The following is a 25,379-nucleotide window of genomic DNA, read 5'->3' as shown; positions in this document are numbered from 1 at the left end:
ATCAGGAGACTCTAGATGCTGGCGAGGATGTGGAGAAAAGGGCACCCTCCTACACTGTTGGTGGGAATGTAAACTGGTACGGCCCCTCTGGAAAACACTGTAGAGGTACCTAAAAAAATTTACAATAGAACTCCCATGTGAGCCAGCAATAGCACTGCTAGGAATTTACCCAAGGGATACAGGAGTGCTGATGCATAGGGGCACAAGTACTTCAATGTTCATAGCAGCACTCTCAACAATAGCCAAAATATGGAAAGAACCTAAGTGTCCATCAACAGACGAATGGATCAAGAAGATGTGGTTTATCTATACGATGGAATACTCCATGGCAATGAGAAAGAATGAAATCTGGCCATGTGTAGCAACATGGATGGAACTTGAGGGTGTTAATGCTGAATAAATTAAGTCAGGCATAGAAGGACAGATACCATATGTTTGCACGTATAGGAGGATTAGGAGGAACTTAATGGAGGACTGCGGGGAAGAAGACGGGGAAAAATAGTGGGGGAGAGGGAGGGAGGCAAACCATGAGAGACTCTTGAATGCTGAGAACAAACTGAGGACTGATGGGGGTGGGGGAGAGGGGAAGGGGGGTGAAGGGCATGGAGGAGGGCACTTGTTGGGATGAGCACTGGGTGTTATATGGAAACTAACTTGACAATAAACTATTTAAGAAAAAAAGACTAAAAAATATACAAAAAATTATTAACAGTAGGTATCATTCAGATAATAGGTGTTTCTATTTTATTTCTTTATGTATCTTTATTTCCAAACTTTTCTACAGTGAGTTGTTTTGTACTTGTCATTTATTTTTGTAAATTACCAAAAATGTCATGTTACAGAACAACAGGATTGACATGGAACAGTGGGGACATGCCATTATTGGCAGGATATGCCAAGTGGGATAAATCAGCATAAATTATGAAATATAAACGGACTGATTCCAATTCTGGGAGAAAAGAAAAGAAGGAAGAAGAGGGAAGGAGGAAGAGAAAGTGGAAGGAACGGGAAGGAGCCAAAGCAAAGATAACGTGAAGGGATGGGGGATAAAGAGCATACTTAAGTCAGCACTTAGGCAGGGGAGAAAAACTGCAAGACTCTGTGTCAAAATGTTAACAGCAACCATCTACGTTGCTAGGATTACAGACAAATTTTATCTACTTTCTTCTGGGGGGCTTCAAATTTTTTGTCATAAAACTAAAATTTTTTGCCCTTTCATATTAGTGGGTTCTTTCCAATGTTCCAATTTTTCCTCCTAAGACTAAATGAAGGCATGAAAACTCAATCTTTATGCCTGAATAAATCCCCATGAAACTTAAGATTTCCTGATCTTAAGTTTAAAGGAGTAATATTAACATGTTTAAAACATAAAATGAGCAAATAAAAATGATTACCTCAACTTGTGCTTGCTGCCTTGCTAAAATTATGTTAAAAACATCAAGAGACTTCTCCAAATCCTATAAAATACAGAGACATTTGTAAACAAGAAAAACAGCAATAGATTAAAAAAAATTTATTCTATGATTTCTAGGCTTATGCAGTCCATAAACAAAAAATAACTGTGATCTCATGAAAGTCTAAGTATAAATTTGAGTGTACACTTGACTTTTCTACTTGTAATTTTTGCAATAAGGGAAATAAGAACCAAACCCTCAATAAATATAAAAGAATTCTAATAAGACCATTTTAGAAACAAGAATATCTGGCAAAAAGGCTTCTTTTAGATATTATCCTTATGGTTCTTGGTTCTGACTCATTCTAATAGTATTTCATAACCACTGTAGTATAAAACACAAAATTTAAGAATGCAAAATTCTACAAATCAACAAGGAAGATAAAGTAGAAACTGATTTGGGGAATTTATGTAAAAGTATGTAAGAATCTAATATGTATTGGTAACCTATGTATTAGGTATTCTATGTGCTATTTCATGTAATTTTCACAACTCTGTAAGAGTTTGAAAATCTGTATGATATTGCTAAATTATGTACATGAGAACATCAGACCTGGAAACTTGATACTTTTTCTAATATATAATACTAGTGACTCTCATATATTTCAGAACAGGAATTCAATTAATTCTTCACATTATGAATTTGTGGCAGAAATAGTTATGTAATGAAGACCAGATGATATTAAGGAAACTATATACTCAGTGTGGTGTTTCTCTATTTTTCCAAATGAGTTCCTATTTTAAGGACTAAGAGCTGTTTTTTTTAATAAATAATATTTTGTGGTCCTAAAAAAAGCCAGTAACAAAGCTAATAACATACATCTAGGTAATAATAAACATATATTTGAACAGCTCTGCTACTAATTTTCTAAAAATTATTATAAAAACCAAGCAATTTCTCCAAATGGTTTCTACTAACCACATTTTATCTGACATTAGGATGGGACAGGAAGATTTATTTAAAGAAGAAAAAAACTGAAAAAAAAAAAACTCTGCATTTTCTCAAAAAGAGATCAGCCATATTCTTTTTAAAATTATATTTTAATTCAAGTTAAATTTAGAAAAATTAACATTGAAGGATGATCTCACAAATAATAGCTTTCACTAATATATGCAAGATATACCTGAATTTGTTTCTGTATTTCTTCTGGGACTTTAGTCTGGGTTAGCTTGCTTTTGTAGGCACTTTTATAACTCTTGAGCAACTGCCTGTGTTTTTTTATGTTACTCCATGACCACATCTGTGTATACCTTCTTATATGAACTTCAAGAACAGAATCAATTGCATATTTCCACCTGCAAATCAAATTTTATTGCACATTTGAACACAAAGTTTTAAGAAAAAAGCAGGGAAATGGCATTGACTTTTTAGGTCTACAGTGTCACATTTTTGTGTTATTAATCATTCTCCTATAAGAGCTCAGCAATAACATTTCAATTCCCCGTACAATTCTCTGACATAAATTGATTAAAAAATGAGCAAACAACTCCAATAAGAGGGTATGACAAAGCAAAATCATAAAGACACAAAATGACATGTTATGCAAAATTAATACTATCCCAAGATGGTTATAACATTGAGCCCATGTGGTGATTAAAGGGCAATATGACCAAAAAAATGATTAAAGTCTTAATGCTAAGTTTAAAATTCAGGAATAATCTAAAAGCAAGACTATAAGAGAATGTGATTACAAAAAATTAACATAGACATAATACAAAAGATATCTTTTTAATGTCTATAAAGAAAAAAGTGCTTTCATTACATGGCTTTAAAGGTCTCTTAAATCTGAGAGTTCCTAACTATATTATATATTTCTCAAAAAAAAAATCTAACTTACCATAGTCGACCATTGGTATGAAGTGGTAAATAAGGCTTATATTTCCTGTAAGGAGCATTTCTAACCATATAATCCACTGACTCCAAAAGGTCAATCATACTTAAGTACTATTAAAACAAAAACACAGTTACAATTATTACATTACACGCATGGATAAACACCATATTTTATATTTTTAGTCTAGTAAGACTCCAACTTCCTTGAAATATGACTATCATGGTTGTCTGTTAATGCATTTCATCAAATTGGGGCACCTGGGTGGCTCAGTCCGTTAAGCATTCAGCTCTTGATTTTGGCTCAGGTCATGATCTTGTAGTTCATGGGTTCAGGCGCCATATCCAGCTACATGCTAACAGACTGGAGCCTGCTTGGGATCATCGCTCTCCTTCTCTCTCTGCCCCTCCCCTGCTCTTGCTCTCTCTCTCTCAAAATTAATAAACTTTAAAATATATACTGTATATATATAAAATATATATATTTCATCAAATTTAAGATACCATCAATTATAAGATGTAACATAATATTTAAGTTCCACTATAAAAAGAAAAAAAAACAATGCTGCCAATTAAAAGTATTATACCATCAATAATAATAATACATCTTATTTTCAATATGTTAAGGTATAAAATAAATGCACATCTTACAAACAACCAAATACACTATCTAAACCTAGTGACACGGAACGTGATTATTCCTAAAACTACATATTTTCTTCTGGATCATCATTTCAGCATTGACTATCTATGAGCTGATATGCAAAGGGCTCCAGGAAATCATTACATAACTAAAGCAAGATAGATGTTTTTACTGCTCATCTTATCACCAATACAACTCTGCGAGTACCTGGTAAACAATTCAAATGAAGGGAAATACACACATACAACATGACTGTAGGTAAGATAAAGAAAGGGGCAAGTCTAGCTGCTGCTTCTATTTTTCTTAATGCATTTCTACCAAATGGTTTTCACCTGGTTATTCACCACAGACAATGTGGACAGTCTGAATTTACATGAATTGTAAATTTAAAATATACCCCAGATTTCAAAGACTTAGGAAAAATAAAAGGATGTAAAATATCTTAACAATGTTTTATACTGATTATATGCTGAAATGATACTATGTCAGGTATGCTAGCTTAAATGAAATGTTATTAGTTTTATTGATTTCATCTTTTCTTTTTACTTTGCTGATGTATTAAATAGAAAATTTTAAATTACATATGAACCTGCATGACAGTAATCCCCCACCCTTATCCACAGGGAATATGTTCTAAGATCCCATGTGGATGCCTGAATCCATGGATAGTACCAAACCCTACATATGCTATGTTTTTCCTGTACATATATACTTTTAATAAAGTTTAATTTATAAGTTAGGCACAATAAGAGATTAACAACAATAAGAGAATAGAATAATTTAACAACATACTGTAATAAAAGGTAAATGTGGTGTGTGTTTCTCTCTCAAAATATCCTATTGTTCTACACTCACCCTTCCTCTTACATAAAATGCCTAATGATGATATGAAGTGAGGTGAATGACACAGGGACTGTGACATAATACTGGGCCACCAGTGACCTTCTCACCATACAGAAGAAAGGTCATCTGTTTCCAGACCACAGTTGACCTATGTAAGCAAAACCAACGAGAAAGAAACCGTGGAAAAGGAGGAACTACTGTACATTCTTGTTGGACTGCACTGAGCTAAAAGCTCATTTAGCTAAATCCCTGGTCCTCCCTTCACTTTCAGTTTTCCAGGTATGCTATCCAAACTTCCCATGCATATAACCAAATGAGAAACAAACGATGAAAGAAAAAGGCTGCCAACATAGCTGTTCGAAAAATTAAGTAGACAATAGTTAATATAAAAGTGTCTACTAAATTCCGAGGAAGAAAAAAACACATTAAAATCTTCCATCAACAATTGGGAATTAAATGGGAATAATGTCATTTGCTGTAACTTGGTAAGATACTCTACAAAGAAGGAAAAGATCACATAAAATGAAGGAAATGTTTTTTTATTTGATTTTTTTAAACACACACACACACGCACGCACGCATGCACACACAGGTAAACACATAAAAGAACCACCTGAGCACTAGAGAGGAGAATAGGAGAAGGAATAATCACAAAGGACAAAAGAAGCTAAGATTCAAGGCTGATTGAAGCTGGAAATGTCCACCTGAATCTTACCTGAGGTTTGGTCAATTCAATGGCAATATTCTGTACTTCTATGTTCCAATCAAGTTTGGGTGTTTTGAGCTCTGTTTCCGCATAAGGATTCATGTAGAGCTTTGCAGAGGCTGATATTGGCTGGAAAACTTCCATCACATGGGAAGACATAAGATATGTTCATAAGCCCTTACAAATGAACAAACTAGAAATAATTATGAAAACACTATTCTGAAAGTACAGAAAAATGATTAAAATATGTAAAATATGTAAAAAAATATCACTACCAAAAAATATTTAAGCATCTACTTATCTGTATAATAGCAACTGTAAGTTAAAGGCGGCTCCCTAAAGAGGAAATTGGAGTCCTATGCTTCTAAGAAAAAATACACAAAATAGTAGACCATCTACTCTTGGTTATTCGGTCTATATAAAATTAGGTTTCTCTTCCTTACTACAAGACATTTAATGATTTTATTATTCATTAAAAATATTATACAAGGAAGGAAAGAAAATTTGATTTTTCTTATTTAATCACTGGCAGAATTTAGGAACAGAATGATAAATGAAATTCGTATTACCAAGACAAAAATTGCTTACCACTTTACAGTTTTCAAAATGATCATTACATATACAATCCTAGAATCGTATAAAGAAAATATTCCCGAAGAACCAGCATGAAAAGTTGTATTAGGGAAGATGACAGGGCAAAGTAATATATTTAACTATGAACAGTAATAAACTTAGATAAACTGTGATATTGTACAGCATTTATAACTGCATAAGATTATGAAACTTTTAACTTAAAGGTTATTTACAAGTGGACGATACCACTAATAAATAAGGTTGTAGATTTTTCTGAAACAGTTCTTTCACGATTAAAGCTAAACAGCTTTCATCTGAAAACATCATCGTTAAATGGAGACGTCTATGAACATAAAGAGAAAGTGCCAACTCTTACACAGTGGCAGTCAGCTATAAAAGAATATGAAGAAAACTATAGCAAACCAGAGTAATATGGAATATGCAAGAAGATGAGCATGGAAGCTGAGGACAAACATAAAGGGGTTATACTGTATTTTAAACAAAACAAAACAATATCCTCTTTAAAATGAAGCTAAAATAGAGAAAATAGCATAAATAAATAAACAGACTGGTTTGTTATAGGGCTATAGAAAAATAAGTAAATTAAGGCTGTCAAGAATTAGAAAAGCCCAGTTACAAAAATCTCTAGGGGAGCTTCTGCGGGGAGGGGCTCAGTCGGTTAAGCACCGACTCTTGGTTTTGCCTCAGGTCACGGTCTCAGGGTTCATGGGATCAATCCCCATGTCAGGCTCTGTACTGACAGTGCAGAGACTGCTTAGGATTCTCTCTCTCTCTTTCTCTCTGCTCCTCCCCTGCTCATACACATGCTTTCTCTCTGTCTCTCTCAAAATAAACAAATAAACAAATAAATAAAAATTGTTGTTGTCATAACACTGCAATAGTGACATGGGATCGCTGACCTGAATACCAAAATCTCAGAAATTCAGTTATTAAACAAAGAAAACCTAATTGCTAAAACAAAGGTGACAACAAGGTGAGAAGAAAACAGGGAAGTCAAGGGTGTTTAATCAATGGGAATGAACCACAATTGTATTTCATCCTCTCTCTTATTCTCCTGTGGTGTGCATGTCATAATCTATTCCTAAACACTTCATTATAATCCAAATAGGCTATATTATAAAACTAAAATATAAAATCAGTACTTTCTCTTTGTCAAAGTAACTTTATCACAAAAAGTATATACTAAGGCACAGTATTCAAATCTATACTTCCTATAATATGAAATAAACTTTTACCATTACTTACTACATTGATGGTTTGCAGGTATATTGTTACTTGTAAGAATTCCACTTTTCAGTTGATCCTAAACAAAAATTTGAGGATGAGAATGAAAAGAAATGCACACATATTCACCTACACATGGAGGGAAAAATGTTGTTCTTAAATCAGTATCTTTATTTTCCTCTTTTTAATTAGTAGTCCATAAAAAAATACACTGAGAATCATTTAAGGATATACTTCTTGGAATAAAATATAAAAGTAGATCTTTTTTTAAAAATTCTAAGTATCTAAGGTGCTGGGGTGGTTCAGTCGCTTAAGTGTCTGATTTCAGCTCAGGTCATGATCTGACAGTTCGTGGGTTCCATCCCCAAATCAGGCTCTGTGCTGACAGCCTGCTTTGGATTCTGGGTCTCCCTAGCTCTCTACCCCTCCCTCGCTCACACTCTGTCTCTCTTTCAAAAATAAATATTAAAAAAATTAAAATATAAAATTCTAAATATTTTAAAAAGAGAATTATCGCCTGTTTCAGATTCTGTGCCTCCCTCTCTCTCTGACCCTCCCCTTCTCACACTGTCTCTCTCAGAAATAAATTTAAAAAATTAAAAATTAAAAAAGAAAGAAAGAAAGAAAGAAAGAAGGGAAGGAAGGAAGGAAGGAAGGAAGAAAAAAAGGGGCGCCTGGGTGGCTCAGTGGTTAAGCGTCCAACTTTGGCTCAGGTCATAATCTCATGGTTTGTGGGTTCAAGCCCTGCGTTGGGGTCTGCGCTGACATCTCAGAGACTGGAGCCTGTTTCAGATTCTGTGTCTCCCTCTCTCTCTGACCCCCCCCCCCACCCCTTCTCACGCGGTCTCTCTCTCTCAGAATTAAAAAAAAAAAAAAAACATAAAATAAATAAATAAACAAATAAAATGTTAGAGCATTATGTTCCCCTCTGATTTAAACAACAACAACAACTAGGGGCACCTGGGTGGCCCAGTTGGTTCAGTGTCAGACTTCAGCTCAGGTCATGATCTCGTGGTTCGTGGGTTTGAGCCCCACATCTGGCTCTGTGCTGACAACTCAGAGCCTGGAACCTGCTTCAGATTCTGTGTGTCTCTCTCTCTCTGCCCCTTCCCTACTCACACTCTGTCTCTCTCTCAAAAATAAATAAACATTAAAAAATTTAAAAATAAAACTAAACATCCATGAATTGGCATCTTAAACACTTTCTAGACAAAGACAAGTTATTTGCTACAATATCTTTCTTTCTAAGAAATAAGAGAAAGAATCTTGGAATTCAAGTTCAGAAAATTCAACTGTTCTTCCTTTCCCCTCTGATTAAATAAAAATGACTAAGACTAACTTAGCACACTGAAACTCTGAATTAACCTTTCACTATTCAGGATATCATCTTCACAAATGCTGAAAACGTTTGTGGACGGCTGGGTGGCTCAATTGGTTAAGCATCCAACTACAGCTCAGGTCATGATGTCATGGTTCGGGTGTCTGAGGCCCGCATCAGGCTCTGTGCTGATGCACAGCTGGGAGCCTGAAGCCTGCTTCTGATTCTGTGTCTCCTTCCCTCTCTGCCCCATCCCTCCTGCTTACACTCTGTCTCTCTCTCTCTCTCTCTCTCTCACTCTCTCTGTCTCAAAAAAATAAACATTTTAAAAAACAATTTAAAAAAAACAAAAAAACAAAACAAATGCTTAGAACATTTGCTAAGGTCATCTACATTTCAATTAAAAAAAAAAATTGCTGGGGCACCTGGATGGCCCAGTCAGTTAAGCGTCCAATTTCGGCTCAGGTCATGATCTCACGGTTCATGGGTTTGAGCCCCGCATTGGGCTCTGTGCTGACAGCTAGCTCAGAGCCTGGAGCCTGTTTCAGATTCTGTGTCTCCCTCTCTCTCTAACCCTCCCCTGCTCACACTCTCTCTCTCTCTCTCTGTCTCAGAAATAAATAAAATAACATTTAAAAAACCTGCTAAGGATATGTTCTTTAGATCTGAAAGGTATCATCTTTCCTTACAATACTCTTCAAGTAATCATTCTGACATGAAACACCACAATGTAACCAGAATGCCATCAAAATGGGAGTGTAAAAAGCCATAAATGCAGTTTTAATAATACAGGTTATTATTTCACTGTGTAGTGAATGATTTCACAAAGATCTTCAAATATAAAAGTTTACTTTTGAAGTTTATTTATTTTAAATAAAAATTTTAAAAAAGAGTAGATTCCAAAAACCATGTTTGATGATTCTGATACCATTAAATACAACTTAAATAAAAAACTATATCCTGTCCTCACACAGCACTTACATTTAAAAAGTTTAGGGAGTGTAGTTAGCTCTTCAGACATAAACTGGACTTACCAAGATCTGCTCCTTCGATCCCTGGTAAGACATGCTGCAGTTTACATTCCAGTAGGCACTGAGACTATCAAGTCGTATAAGCTATGAAAGAAAAATGAAAGAGGTCAAGGAACTAACACATTAAAATTATGAACCAGTGTTAAAAGGGTATTCTCATATTCACCCTGAAATTATCCAATTGCCATTTTGAGCTTTTAAATAAAAAAAAAAAAATAAGCAAAAATGGGGAAAACATATGCATGTTATTCATAGACTTTATTATTAACCTTAGCATTTGGTAAACTGTGCTTTCGGCAACATTATTTCCAAGGAGATTCATTCATTTAATTATCAAATATTAATTAATAATTTACTACTTAACAGACCTTGTACATGTTTTGCTGAATAAGAAAGACATGATTCCTCCATTGGATAGGAACGAGGAATGGCTGTTTAGAGGGAGGGGTGAGGGGAGGGGAATCTAGAACAACAAGGTGGGGAAAGCTATAAATTCACCATGTTTATTAGCATATTTAAAGTATCGTGAAGTCCTGTGACTTAAAATGAAACACAGTGTTTAACTATGTACAGTTTAGTACTTCCATCAGTAATACTGACCAGAGAATATCTTTTCTATAAATCTATCATCTCAATTACCTAATGCTCCATAAAATACGTTTGGAAAATATTAATTTTATCTGATTCCTTCTGCTAGGTGAAGAACCTAAACATCAGAAAAGGTCAGTGATTAGAGAAAGTCACCTAGTAAGTAGCAGAACAAAACTAGGCCCTACATTTTTAATTCACACTTCAATGGCACGCTGGGCTCCGGCAAAGTTTCAAAAAAATACGTTAGGTGTTTGTACCTAGAAAAATAATAACACATTCTTAATCCAGTCTAATACCTTGTATATAATTTTTTCTGCTTCATTTAATATGCATGGAGTCCAATGTTCATTTGCAGTCTAAAAGAAAAAAGGAATAACTGTGAAACATAGTATATATATCACAAAACAGTGCTCTAATATTTATAAACTTTAATAAAATTACTTAGACAAAAGAAAAGACATCTGGGTAATGTTCGTTACTGTTTGCTCTTTCCTTACATAACTAATTGACAAAAATCAAAGAAATGGTGAAAATAGAATTGAGGAGGTTCTAATTTAACTGAGTTCATTCATCCAGAAAAGAATTACTGAGTTGTTCTTTGTCTAAACTATGTGTCTGTGTGGAAGGAACTGGATATGAATAAATGAACAAAGAAGAAAAAAACTCCAGCCTATAAGATAGTGAGTAAGAAGGTCCACATTCTTTTAAAAGATCAAATAATTATTGCAAAACAGGAAGAAAACCATGAGAATATGGAAATCATAGAATAACCATGTTTCTAGAAACTCAGCATGGTAAGGCCAAAGGGTGCCATGAGATAAACTAAAACTAATTTATTGAGCAGTCAGGGTGTTACTGATGGACTTGGTAAGAACCATCTCAGAGCCGTAGCAGAGTCAGAGTACACTGGGTAGTGAGTCAGCAGGCAGTGAGGAAACAAAGATGGTAAAGGTAGAAAATTGTCTCAAAAAGTTAAAGAAGAGAAAGAGAGGCAGCAGTTATGGGGCATAAGTGGGGTAGAAGACAGGAGGCCCTTTTTAATTATGTTGTAAAAGACAGACTTGAAGGGCGCCTGGTTGTCTCAGTCGTAAGAGTGCGTGACTTGAACTCGGGGTCATGAGTTTGAGCCCCATGTTGGGTGTAGAAATTACTTTTTAAAAATCTTAAAAAAAAAAACAAAACAGACTTTCACATTGTTGCAAATGACAAGATTTCATTTTTTCATTGCAGAGCAGTATTCCATTGTGTGTGTGTGTATATATATATATATATATATATACACCACATCTTCTTTATCTAATCATCAATTGATGGACAATGGTTCTAGATGTTTTATGTAAGTGATGAATCATGGGAATCTACTCCCAAAGCCAAGAGCACACCGTATACACTGTATATTAGTAACCTGACAATAAATTATATTTTTTTTCAAATTTTTAAAAACTGAAAAATTAAAAAAACAAAACAAAATCCCAGACTTGAATGTGTTTAAATGCTTACAGGAAGGAGTAGGAGGAGGGAAAAGGGTGGAGAGGGAGAGCTGAAGATTTAGGAAAAGGAAGAAAATTTATGGAAAGAAGGGAAGAAGTGAGGAAAGGAGGCAGAGAGATGGAGAGGGGAAAGAGCTCCTAAGGACATGGGGAGGATGGGATCCAGATCAGAGGTGGGAAGATTACCTTAAATATAAGAGTTCAACAGTAACTGGCAAGATGGAAAAAAGAAGGGGTATGGATACAGAAAGTTTGGGGTTACTGTTGTTATTATAGTCAATGTAATAGTTGAAGCAAAAAATAACTGAGCCAGGCATGTGCCAAATGCTTTACGCTATTTCCTTTAATCATCATAAAAACTCTAAAATAAAGGTACTATTTTATCAGTGAATGAACGAAGGTTAGACAAAAGGAGACCATCATGGCAACTAGTAAAATTATGTTTCAGGTGTTCTAATAAAATATAACAGAGGGCATAAAAGAAAGAATAATAAATCCTAAGAGGGAAGTGAAAAAGGAATTGGAAAGACAAGGTAATATCTCACATAAGAATTAAAACCTGAACAGAATCACCAAGGAGACAAAGGGAAGAAAGTAATACAGACACAGAAAGCAGTGTGAAGAGTCTGAACAACAATACAGGAAACTACACATCGTTCGTACACACTAGTGTGTCTCCACATGTCAATGGGAGTGCATGACGGACTTGTATTTTTTGTTTTGTCAGCTAGAAGTTCAACATTAAATACTATGCTCATTTATAACTAATATTTTTAGTCTGTTTTTTCTGGAGCAGTTATCTCTAGTCTCTGCTACTGTAGCTTTCATTTTTCATTGCAAGTGACACAAAATTCACTTTGGAAAGAAGCAGAGATTAACAGTATAATGAACACTAGCTTCCTTGGCTCCCTTAAATCTGTTCTTCCAGGGTTGGGTTTTTTTGTTTGTTTTGTTTTTTGCCCTTCCCCCCCCCCCCCCAATGTTTCTGCTTTGGTCTTCAATCTGATATATATATCCACTTCTCCATATGGAAATACCATTCTTAAGACCTCTATGTAGCCATGTCCTTTTTCTATTTCTCTGACAGTCCACTTCTCTTTCATTTTGCTTCCTCTTCTTTCTCTACTAAGGCCCTCTCCAGAAGACAAATATGTATCCAGATTGATTTAATGTTCACTGTCCTTAACTTTAAAACATTTTTCCTACTACCTAGTTGTCCACAGAAAATAGAAGGAAAAAAATCCAACGTGAATATACACACTATTTGCCCTTCAAGATCTTTAGGAGAAAAGCCAAACTGCATTATAAAATATTTCACCAAAATAAACTACCTTATACATATCTCAATATGATACACATGTACATATACATATTTATAAGCTATTTGGAAATTCTATCTGCCTATACCAAGGATGAGAACATGACTCTATAAAAATCTGCCTTCTCCTATTTCCCCACAGGTTTAAGATACAGCTTTTATTTCTTTAACAATGTTTGATATTTGTTAACTTCAAAGACAAATTAGAATAGAGAATGTGATAACAGCATCACTATAAATTTTGAACTTCTAGAAAAGCTGCAAAAAATTATACATAAAAATAAAATAGCTGTATCAAGAGTTGGTTTTAGGCAATTCACTGTGACATGGCAATATTTTACAGGTTCCACAAAAACTGTAAATAAGGCCAACATTACCAATAGACTGAGTTCTCCCAGTGTGACACCAAATGAAAGAGGCTGCTTTGGATCAGTGACCTGTCAAAAAAGAAAAGGTGACATTAAAAGATACTGATGGTAAAAGTGAAGTCATGCTCCACTCTGTACAATAGGCAATAGAGGGCAATTAGTATACAAGTAGCACAATCCAAATGGATTTGTGGGGGGGAAAAAAGAGAGAGAAAAAGGCAGTAATATGGCTAGAATTACCCATATTTTATAGGCATGATATCAATATGATATTTTACCAGTGAAACTCTTTTCTGATGAAGTGAACTCTTTTCTCACTAACTAGACTCTTGTCTAAATAGTGAAAAACAGATAGTTTCTTTAGGTCTACCATTAAAGATGTTCTTCAAAGATAAATAAAACAAGATGCCACCGATAATAACCCTGCCACTAAACTACTTTCAACACTCAGAAACGTGAAATGTCTCATTAAGCCTTCATTTTCTTTTTTTTTTCAAAAAATTTTTTAATGTTTTATTTATTTCTGAGAGCGAGCGAGCGAGAGACAACGTGAGCAGGGGAGAGTCAGAGAGAGGGAGAGACAGAATCTGAAGCAGCCTCCAGGCTCTGAGCTAGCTGTCGGCACAGAGCCCGATGTGGGGCTTGAACCCACGAACCGTGAGATCATGACCTGAGCAGAAGTCGGATGCTTAACGGACTGAGCCACCCAGGCGCCCCAAGCCTTCATATTCCTAACTTTCCAAAAATGCTTTGTCAGGAAATGCCCAAGATTCTTAACATTAAATTCCCTCAGTCTCTTAACCTATTAAACTTTTGTTCTATTCCTGACCTTCAATACGTAAGTTATATTGATACACCATGCTTACGCTGTACCACAATGCATACAATGTCATTGCTTTTAGACATCACAAGGATGCCCAAAAGGCATGGGGATGCTGTCATCATGAAAGAAACCAGGGAAACTACAGAGAGAAGAAAAAAACATAATGTTCTAAATCATCCAACAGGGACTCCAGAGTGTAGTTACATAGACCCTTCTCAAAGGCAGGAAAGACGAATGCTCTGGAATAAGTGAGAAGCACAAGTAGCTCTGGGAGCTTAGTCTTTTATTATCTTCCTTTATTCCCACACTTATCTTTTTACACCTCAGACAAGGAGCTCAAAATAACTTGCAGCTATTTCAGAAGGAACTGAATAGAACATAACTCCTCACTTGCTAAGGCACTACCCACAAACTACTGCTATCATCCAATGAGCATCTTCATGATAAATTACTTCCCCTACAAACTATTGCTATCATCCAATGAATACCTTTATGATAAATTATTATGCTTTCCCTGCTCCCCACTTCATAAGCTCTGTATTTTTCATTATCCTAGATACAATAATTAAGGTAGTAACATTGAAAGAGGAATGATATAAGAAAGATCCCTTTGCACTTTTTAATTCTTTTCCTCTTAGATCATTTTAATATATCTTGTCAGTGACACTAACTTAAACATTATTGATGTTACTCATCCCACTCCTGGGCATCTCTGTATATTTTTTATTAAAGAGAGAAATAATGTACCTTTCTAATTGTACTTGCACGGTAAGAAGGCTTAGTTTAAGTTCAAACTGAGGTTCTCATTCATCTATACGCCATTAGTTTTAAGAATAACTCTTTTATTCCCATGATGAGTTGATTTACTTTCCTAAGTTTGTTTAAACAAGGGCACTGATGACTTAGTTTTTTTAGACATTTGTTAACAAAATTCAGTTTAATGACTACCTAAAACCAAAAGGTAAAGTTAATATAAGATGGAGATATTGTATTTTGCAAAACTACAAGTGTATCTTGGTAAAATTGAAGTTCTATAAGGAACCTATTAGGAAAAGAAAATAAATTCTATATATTTCAGTATCACTTTAATTAAATCCAACCTTAAAGTTATTAAAAACAAAAAAAAATACAAACTCATTTTTAGAAGAGATGGAATAGCATTTCTATTATCTTAGGTAAATGAAAAAATTCAAGGTTACTTAATGTAATTTTTAAACTTTAAACAAAGTAATGTATATTTTTGTTTGAGTAAAATTAACAGTAAACAGCTTTTAATGAACCAATGTTAAATTTTGGTTATAAGTGAAGTGTGGTTTCTAAATACACTGTTGCACATGTATGTGAGCAAGAGTGTATATTTAACCCCTTCTGAAGGAATGTAAAGAGAACAGGACTAGCAGTCTACTGACATATGACTTAGTCCCCTCTCTACCAACTACCATTATAGTTGACTATTTCCATCACCCCTTGCACCTAATTTTTTTTATCAGCAAAGTTCCTTAAAGTTATAGTAAGTCTTAAGGCATTAAGCAAAATTCAAAGTAAATAATAGAGGACAACTGAAAAATCCCTCATATTACTTTTAGAAAAAGATACATATGGTGGTTTTATATTTATATACATAAACGCCTAATTAAAGAAATGTAACGCAGGAAAGATACAGTAGTATATTTGTCAGAAAAAAAATCATGGAATTAAAATCTGGTATGGATAGCCCATATCTAAACAAATCAATAATTAATATCACAAAATACACAATTACAAACTTAATCTATATAAATTTAAATTACTTACATTATCTTCATACTTAATGTGAATGTCTGTGATTTTTACTTGTACATTTTTAATTACTTGGGTTGCCAATTTTTCCAAAAATGTATCCTTTTTGGCTTCTTTTGGCTTATCTATAAAAAACAGAAAAAATACAAGGTCAAGATTTGAAATTCTCACATACTTCATTATCAAATGACCAAAGCATTAGCTAAGGCACTACTCAACAGAAAGGACAGCATATTCTGGTGTCCTTGTTTTATTTTAGATTTATTTTAGATTTTAATATGTGTTTCCAATTTAAAACTTATTTTTGAAGTTACAGTATATCTAACATTAATTTTACCTTTGAAGACAGAAATCAAGTGGTGATGTGTACAAATAACACATGGCATAAAAACTACTTTTACCTACCTTTCGAGCGATCAAGACCTTTAAAAGGTTTCTTAAAATGTTTTTTGTGCTTTTTACGTTTACGTCCTTCTCAGTGGAAGCGTTTTAGTGAGAAAAGGATAAAATTCAAGTTAGCAGACTAGAGGACAGAAAAGAAAACAAGAGAATTCTTCCTAACAGCAAATTTTTGGTACAGTTCACTTAACTTTTATTCTTAACTGACCTGCTGTTTCAATACAAACAGAAATTCTTAAGCTTCCTTAGTCTAGAATAACTTCCTTTAATTTAACAAATAACTTGGCAAGTACAATTATATAAAAATTGGGCAAATACTCATACACAAAGCTCTTTAAAATATTTATGACTCTTCACAACACAAAGTTTAACTTTACTTTCAATGTTATCAAAATACTGGAAATGTAACAATGACAGAACATAAAACTTTCAGGGAAAGGTTTTCACAAATATATGGCAGGGCAGGGGAACACAAATGAAATGAACAGGGAGGCTGCTGACAGGAAACTTCCTCTGGATGATAACACCTCGCAAGCAAGATCTTTGAACAAGTTAAGAATACAAAGAACCCCAAAAGAACAAAAAAACGTACACTGAACTGTACTTTGAAATTGGCTTAATAATTAATTCCTTTAAAACCTCATCCTCTTTACTTGGCACCGCTTCACTTTTATGGCATTAACCAACCACCGTCTTACCCAAGTTACAAAGCTTTACATTCACCTTCCTACTAGACATGATGTCTCATCCGCACTCCTAAGGCGGTCTCGGTGTGGTCTCCCCTGACTCTATCCCCCACTCTACCTCCTACTAAATAAACACCCTTCTACAGTGCTACCAGACTAACACCGTCTACAGTACCATTCACAGCCTGTTAATTAATCTCCTATTCAAAATTCCTTTTTTTTCTTTTCTTACAAATAGTTTATTGTCCAGTTGGTTTCCATATAACACCCAGTGCTCATCCCCACAAGTGCCCTCCTCCATGCCCATCTTCCCCCTCACCCCCCGCACCCATCAGTCCTCAGTTTGTTCTCAGCATTCAAGAGTCTCTCATGATTTGCCTCTCTCCCTTTCCCCACTATTTCCCCCCTTCTTCTCCCCCATTGTCCTCCGTTAAGTTCCCCCTAATCCTCCTATACATGCAAACATATGGTATTTGTCCTTCTCTGCCTGACTTATTTCGCTCAGCATAACACCCTCAAGGTCCATCCATGTTGCTACCCATGGCCAGATTTCATTGTTTCTCATTGCCATGTAGTATTCCATGGTATAGATAAACCACATCTTCTAGATCCATTCGTCCGTTGATGGACACTTAGGCTCTTTCCATGTTTTGGCTATTGTGGAGAGTGCTGCCATGAACATTGGGGTGCATGTGCTCCTATGTATCAACACTCCTATATCCCTTGGATAAATTCCTAGCAGTACTACTGCTGAGTCATAGGGGAGTTCTACTGGTAGTTTCCTGAGGAACCTCCACACTGTTTTCCAGAGGGGCTGCACTAGTTTGCATTCCCACCAACAGTGTAAGAGGGTGCCCGTTTCTCCACATCCTCACCAGCATCTAGAGTCCTCTGACTTGCTCATCAAAATTCCTTTTTAAGACTCTCTGCAGCTAAAATGAAAAAGTGTTTGCATGACACAAAGGTTCTTTCATGATCCAACCCCTATCTCCTTGGGCTGTTCTATCTCCTCTACTCATGCTTGCAATGGATACTTCAGAAACACTATTCTTACTTTCCAAAACAAGCCTAACTTTCTAACAGCTAATGCTTCTCTCTTATATGTATCATTCCCTAAACTTCAGTTGCCCTCCCTAAAGTTCTTCACCAGGCAAACTCCTAGGAGGCTCCCAAATGTCAGATCCACAAAGGCCCTCCTCAACTATTTTCAAGCAGCTCCAGGGCCATTTACCTCTACAGTTTTATACAGACTTCCACTACGCAGTGATTACACTGTAACTGAAATGTTTACACAGCCGTCTTGCCACTAGGCAAGAGTCTTCATTAGCCCAAGAATTATCCTAATATCTGGGCACAAAGCACATGACAGGCATCTGTTCAAATGAATCAAAAAATCCACATCTGAACAGTATAATAAAATATATACACCTAGTTTGTGTGGTATATATAGCATTTGAGAGAATACACATGAAATTTAGCTTGAAATTTTAAAATTGTTCTTCCTTGGAGCACCTCGGTGGCTCAGTCAGTTAAGCGTCTTGATTTTGGCTTGGGTCATGTTCTCACAGTTCGTGAGTTCAAGCCCCACATTGGGCTCTGAGCTGATAGACAGCTCAGAGCCTGGAGCCTGCTTTAGATTCTATGTCTCCCTCTTCTCTCTCTACCCCTCTCCTGCTCACACTCTTTCTCTCTCCCTCAAAAATAAATAAACATTAAAAAATTATAAATAAATAAACTGTTCTTCCTTGATATTTTAAAACAGTGTCCTGCCACTATAAAAACTAAGAACCAAATCTTGGATTTCAAGAATAAAACCCTAAATTTCAGGATGAAAATAATTAATAAATACATAAAGAATCTAGACTTTGCTATTACCAGTATTTCTTGTCATAATGATGGTCCCTGAGTCTTTTTCGTTCATAAATTAAACATATAGAGAAAGACTGAGTTCTCAAAGCAGTATCATTTGAAAAGAAACAAGAAAGCCAAAGTAGCACTGATAACCAGCCCCACTTGGCTAGAACAGCTTTCAGAGACAGCTTCAGCTTCTGGGTTTCCATACCACCACAGCTCACTCTTCTTACCTTTCCTATTATCTTTCTGGCTACACAACTGTTTTAGCCCCTTGTTTCATCTTTATTTGATCTCAATGTTACATGTACCACCTTTCAACCTCTTCAAATAGTTTCAAAATCTAATCTGACTGCTACACAGATCTTTAGAGAAAGATTCTATTTAATCTGATGAACACTAAATTTATGATTTTCAATCACTCTCTAAATCAGTCTTCAAATATTTTGGTGTTGGAGCACCTTTTACACGCTTACTTGAGAACCTTTCAAAGTTTTTTATTAGTGTGGGTTACAACTACTGAGATTTACCATACTGGAAATCAAAACTGAGAAATTTTTAAAATATTTATTAATTCACACTTTAAAAACTATGTGATAGCATTGATAACACATATTTATTTAAAAAACCATATTTTCCAAACAAAAAGTTATAGTGAAAAGAGTAGCACTGTTTTATAATCTTACAAATCTTTCCAATATCTGGCTAAGCAGAAGACAGCTAGATTACACCCATCTCCTTCTGCCTTTGCTCTGTTGAAATATGATTTTTAAATTGAAGCATATGAAGAAAATCTGAACTAACTACATACATATGTAATTAAAAAAAAAGAGGAACATCTTCATGGTCTTTTCATGTAATTTTGGATACTATACTCAAACTCAACAAGTGGTAGTTTCTTAAAGGTTAATTCCATTTTGGAATCTGAAAATCTATCAAAAAACATTTTCATCCAAATTAAATTCAATTAGTCTACCTTACACTTTATTTTTTTTTTATTTTTTTTTTTTTACAAATAGTTTATTGTCAAATTAGTTTCTACATAACACTCAGTGCTCATCCCCAAAGTGCCCTCCTTCATGCCCATCCCCCCCTCCCCCCCACATCCATCAGTCCTCAGTTTTTGTCAGCATTCAAGAGTCTCTCATGGTTTGCCTCTCTCCCTTTCCCCCACCATTTCCGCCCTTCTTCTCCCCCTTGTTCCTCCGTCAAGTTCCTCCTAATCCTCCTATACGTGCAAACATATGATATTTGTCCTTCTCTGCCTGACTTATTTCGCTCAGCATAACACCCTCAAGGTCCATCCATGTTGCTACACATGGCCAGATTTCATTGTTTCTCATTGCCATGTAGTATTCCATGGTATAGATAAACCACATCTTCTTGATCCATTCATCTGTTGATGGACACTTAGGCTCTTTCCATGTTTTAGCTATTGTGGAGAGTGCTGCTATGAACATTGGGGTACATGTGCTCCTATGCCTCAGCATTTCTGTATCCCTTGGGTAAATTCCTAGCAGTGCTATTGCTGGGTCATAAGGGAGTTCTATTGTTAGTTTCCTGAGGAAGTCTACCTTACACTTTAAATGGACCTTTTAGGGGCACCTGGATGGCTCACTGGTTAAGCATCTGACTTCGGCTCAGGTCATGATCTCACAGTTCCTGGGTTTGAGCCCCATGCTGTCAGCTCTGCCTGAAGCCTGCTTCAGATTCTGTGTCTGCCTCTCTCTCTGCCCCTCCCCCACGCACTCTCTGTCTCTCTTCCCCAAAAATAAATAAACATTAAAAAAAAATTTAATGGATCTTCTACACATACGGATTTTTTTTTATCATGCATTGGTAATAAGGAAATATTGCTTCACTGACTTATGCAGATCTTCTCAATGTTGAGTGATTTCATTTTACTATCAAAAATCCCATTTGTTAGTATCACCACCATTCTTCATCAGAGAAGTCTTAAAGACTTTTCTGGGAAGCTGAAGTACTAGGAAGCTGCCAAATTCCAAGTGGCTAATACAAGTTCTCCAAAATTCTAATTTTGCTCAAAAGCTAAAATTTTATCATTAGCAACAAACATCATGAGTTGATTTTTCTTGAAGTTGTTTTGTTGAAATGTCTACCAAACATCTGAATCTGAATCATAATAATCTGTCAATCACTCTTCCATGTAAAATGATTTTCCAGGAAAAAAGCAACTAGTTCAGTTGACAATTCAAACAATGAGCAAGTATTTTTCCCTGAGACAATTATCCTCCTTAAGTGCTCTATACATATTCTCCCTTTGTCACACAAAAAATTAATGATGCAAAGTCAAGACCTTAAGTTTATTCAAATTAAATTTTTTCTATTCCATCAATAACATTCTTAAGTAATATTGGTGCTCTCTTTCTCCTGTTTCACCTTATTTTTCACTGTGAGTACATGATAGTGAACAATACAGTGGCTCCCAGTAAAGTTTGGTGCCAGTGCTTTGATTCATGCTGAGGCAGCCACAGTTTTACACAACACTGCTTCTGCAACATCAACACCAGAACTGGCACAGTGTAAAACCAACTTTTGTTTTAGTATTAAAAAAGTAAACTCTGAATCAATTATGTTTTCCTTTATAGTGATCATTGTCAGTTTTTGGGGGGAGGTGGGATTTTGTTTGTTTGTTTGTTTTACCACCAATACTGTCCAATGATTTTGTTATGACTTGAATGGGACACTGGAATTCATCTGTACCTTGGAGGCAGATTACTCCTCATAGGATCAGGAAACATTGCCCTGAGAGAATGTAGAAAGTTGGTCTAATTATAACAAAATTAAAAAGTGAGCCATGAGTGTTTCCAGACTATCTTTTATATTAAACAAAGTGACTGTAAGGCAAATTAGCATAGTCAGTCACATTTGCTAAAGGGGCAAATTTTATTAAAAGAGAAATGCCTTTCAGAGCAATTTCACTCAATGCTATGAAATCTGCAATGTAAATTCTTCTGCCATTTGCCAAATGAACCTAAATATTAAAGTTTCTAGCTGTAGAAGTAATTCTAACCTAATGCTTATTATGTTTTAAGTACAGACCTCGCTTGCCCTTTAATCAATACAAATCTTAAGACTGACTAAGTTAATATTATAAACTCCTATAAAGTTATAGAAAATATATCAAATTACTTTGTAAACTAACAGAATTATTATTTCAACATACTTGATAAATTCTCTACCGAATAAAAGAATACTATTGTAAATCCTAAAGCAGTCAGCCTTCAAAACTGCCTTTTGTGGAGCCTCAAATTTCAATATGCTGCATAGGACAATGGTCTACATTGGCCTCTGGAGCTCCTACCGAGGTAAAGCAAATCAGGGAAGTTATGAAGGAGGCCAGTCAGACATCTTTTATCAAGGCTCTAAATAAAGTCTCACATAGTAAAACAGGTTCCATTTTCCTGCTCTTTACAAGTCTGAAAACTACTACTCTAGGGAAGAAACTGCCCAGCTGAGAAACTACTTTACCACAGAACCAGAGTACACAAGGCACTCCAGATGTGATAGTTATCCACAGATCAAACGGTGAGCTCCTCAAGGACAGATCATGCTTGTTTTAACCCATGAACAACTCTGCATACAGCACAGTGCTTGCCATGAGAACACGTTAAATATTTAGTGAGTGGACAAACAGCTACAGAAGGTTGGGAAATGGTAATGATGGTAAAGGAGAAAAACTTGAATTACATTTCCATATTTCAAAAAAAATGGCATGTCATCAAACATGCTCCATTAAAAGTTCAAGAGTAGATAAGAATATCATTTTTTATACAGCCAGATAAACTAACCATGCATACCCACCAGGCTTGACGTCCTTGTAAACAAAGTTTTCCAAGCCATATATGAACTCCCCTGAAAGTGCGCCTGCATCCGCATGGCAGCAGTAATCAGAATACAAAGCATTTAAAAGACACTTCAGTTTCACATGTAAAACATGTCTAAACTTAATTCAAAGAAGTAGAAATCATGTGACAGAACAAGTAAAATGCAGTGACACCGAGACAATCTATTTCTAAGGAAGTATTCACAGTGACATTTCCATTATATCAACAAACTTTATTATCATAATATTATAACAAAATCTTTTAGTAATTAAAATTATAGGAATTATCATTTCAAATTAAGCAAGGCAGATAAATTAGCGCTAACATCTCATTGAATTATTTGAGATTTTCAAACAGAGCAAAAGTCAACTGTTTTGATTCCCTTTTGCCTACTGTTTTTGCCCATTTGCAGAATGCAACATTGTGTGATATTTGTACTAACTTCAGAGTCAACTGAAATGACCTCCTCTTACTTTAGTCTCATCTGTCCCCTTTTTAGGTACACGGACTCCTGTCTATCCACTCAGGTTAGTGACGGCCAGACAGCACCACCCTCCAGCTCCCCCCTCACAGATGCACAGACACCACAGCAGGCTTAACCTTCCTGAAACAGCTCTTAACACATCCCTCCCCAGGTTTTTAAAAAAAGGAAGAGGAAAACTTACTGACTCTCCCACTGGTTATAGATTAAAGTCCGTTATAATATGGAACTAAAAATAAAGGATCTAGATAGAGCCAGAGTAGGTTCAAATTACAGCTCTTTCATTTTCTAGCTCTGTGACTTAGGACAACTTATTTAACTTGCAGCTTTCTCCACTGTAAAATGGGAACAACAATAGCCTTATATCATAGAGTTATAACTATCAAGTGAAATCAATAAATATAAAACATTTTGAAAAGTGACCTGGCAAATAAGAGATGCTCATTAAATGTTAGCTGCTACCACCATCATTATCATCACCACTATCACCATCATGGCATTTAAATCTCTTAAAATTGACCTAAACTCAGCTTTTTAACTTACATTTAACTACATTCTATCAAACTCCCAAATTCTTAGCTGTTTCTCATACATACTCTATACTTCTTTCTCTTCATTGTTCCTTCTACCTAGAAGACTCTCTCTCCTTTTCTGAAAATTCATCTTTTAGACACAGCTTAAATATATAAATATGTATCTTTACAGTATCTGCCCTGATCTCTTTGGCTGAACATATGTTCATTCTGAACTTTGTTACCACTCTTATCTGTACCTCTGTGATGAGACTCAACATTTTCTCCTGCTTATTATTATGCATATGTCTTATTTTCTCAACTAACATGTAAGGTTTTTGACAGCAGAATTCATGGATTCTCTGACTTTTATGTTTCCATCAACATGCTAAGCAGATGGGCAAAAAACCTCTCAAAAGTACCTAAAAACTAATGATATTGCCTTCAAATTTTTTATTTTAAACCTAGCATTCTATTCCCAGTCAAATCAGGTAAGTGTGTAAGTAAACAAAGACTTTCAAACTTGAAAGGATTTTAAAAACTATATCCAATGTAGCCTTTATTAAAAGCTACAGATATGCTTCAGCATAACAAAGAACAAAAGGCAAGGGACCCAGAAAATAGTGAATTAAACACAGAAAAGTGATGAAGACCAATCCCAAGACAGAAAAAAAAACATTTCAAAGGGAGATCTTCAAGAGCAAAATGGGGATAGGGGATGTGGGGTGGGGTGAGGAAACAGTAGGTGGGTATGAGCAATAGTAAAGTTACACTGATAGTCATACAACAGATTTCATGTAGCAAGTGAAAATAATTAAAGGTAAATTTACACAGAAAACAAAGTAAATAAAAAGGAAGCACTTAAAATTTCAAGAAAAAAAGGTTGTGTAAGAAAGGGAATATAATCATAGTACATCATTTGACCTACACAATGAACAATTACACTGTCACAGGAATGCAAATTTGACCTGTCATTTGCCATAAATTATGATATAACCATATTATGAGAAGAGAAGGAGGGGAATTTAGAGTGAAAGAAGATGGTAAGAGAAGTAAATTTCCTGACTACCACAAGAGGATATCCTAGATAAGATCTTATGCTAAAAAATTAGATAATGGCAGAACATTAGTATTTCTATAACCATGGTTCATTCTAAGGAATGGGTCTAAAGGGTAGAGAAGAGCAGAATAGCAGACTGACATTTTCCATCGGAAGTCTTTTTAACAAAACTACTTGATTTCAAAGCGTGTGTGTATATTACTTAGATAAAATTAACATTTTATTTTTTTTTTGTCATTTAACTCTCTTTTTTTTTTTTTTTTTTTTACAAATAGTTTATTGTCAAATTAGTTTTCACATAACACCCAGTGCTCATCCCCACAAGTGCCCTCCTCCATGCCCATCCCCCCCTCCCCCCCACATCCATCAGACCTCAGTTTTTGTCAGCATTCAAGAGTCTCTCATGGTTTGCCTCTCTCCCTTTCCCCCACCATTTCCCCCCTTCTTCTCCCGATTGGTCCTCTGTTAAGTTCCTCCTAGTCCTCCTATACGTGCACACATATGATATTTGTCCTTCTCTGCCTGACTTA

At 35.3% G+C, this 25,379-nt stretch overlaps 1 protein-coding gene across 4 annotated transcripts in view; it reads right to left on the bottom strand.

Moving 5' to 3' along the window:
• VPS13C (vacuolar protein sorting 13 homolog C) overlaps positions 1–25,379 on the bottom strand; it is a 193,543-nt gene that overhangs the window by 140,980 nt on the left and 27,184 nt on the right. For 3 of the 4 annotated variants that reach the window (XM_039220292.1, XM_039220301.1, XM_039220311.1), the window contains exons 6-14: positions 16,028–16,137; positions 13,420–13,479; positions 10,531–10,590; positions 9,647–9,727; positions 7,316–7,373; positions 5,486–5,613; positions 3,292–3,398; positions 2,578–2,749; positions 1,395–1,457 (exon numbers count right to left, since the gene is read on the bottom strand). In XM_039220292.1, coding sequence (XP_039076223.1) covers positions 1,395–1,457; positions 2,578–2,749; positions 3,292–3,398; positions 5,486–5,613; positions 7,316–7,373; positions 9,647–9,727; positions 10,531–10,590; positions 13,420–13,479; positions 16,028–16,137 — 839 coding nt within the window. Of the gene's footprint in view, positions 1–1,394; positions 1,458–2,577; positions 2,750–3,291; positions 3,399–5,485; positions 5,614–7,315; positions 7,374–9,646; positions 9,728–10,432; positions 10,464–10,530; positions 10,591–13,419; positions 13,480–16,027; positions 16,138–25,379 lie in introns of those variants that run through there. The other variant, XM_039220312.1, reaches the window with a different exon arrangement.

This window comes from Hyaena hyaena, unplaced genomic scaffold (assembly GCF_003009895.1).
Source record: "Hyaena hyaena isolate Hyena2069 unplaced genomic scaffold, ASM300989v1 scaffold_15, whole genome shotgun sequence".
NCBI lineage: Eukaryota > Metazoa > Chordata > Mammalia > Carnivora > Hyaenidae > Hyaena > Hyaena hyaena.
Note: the sequence above shows the minus strand (reverse complement) of the source record. Positions and strands in the feature narration are given on the sequence as shown.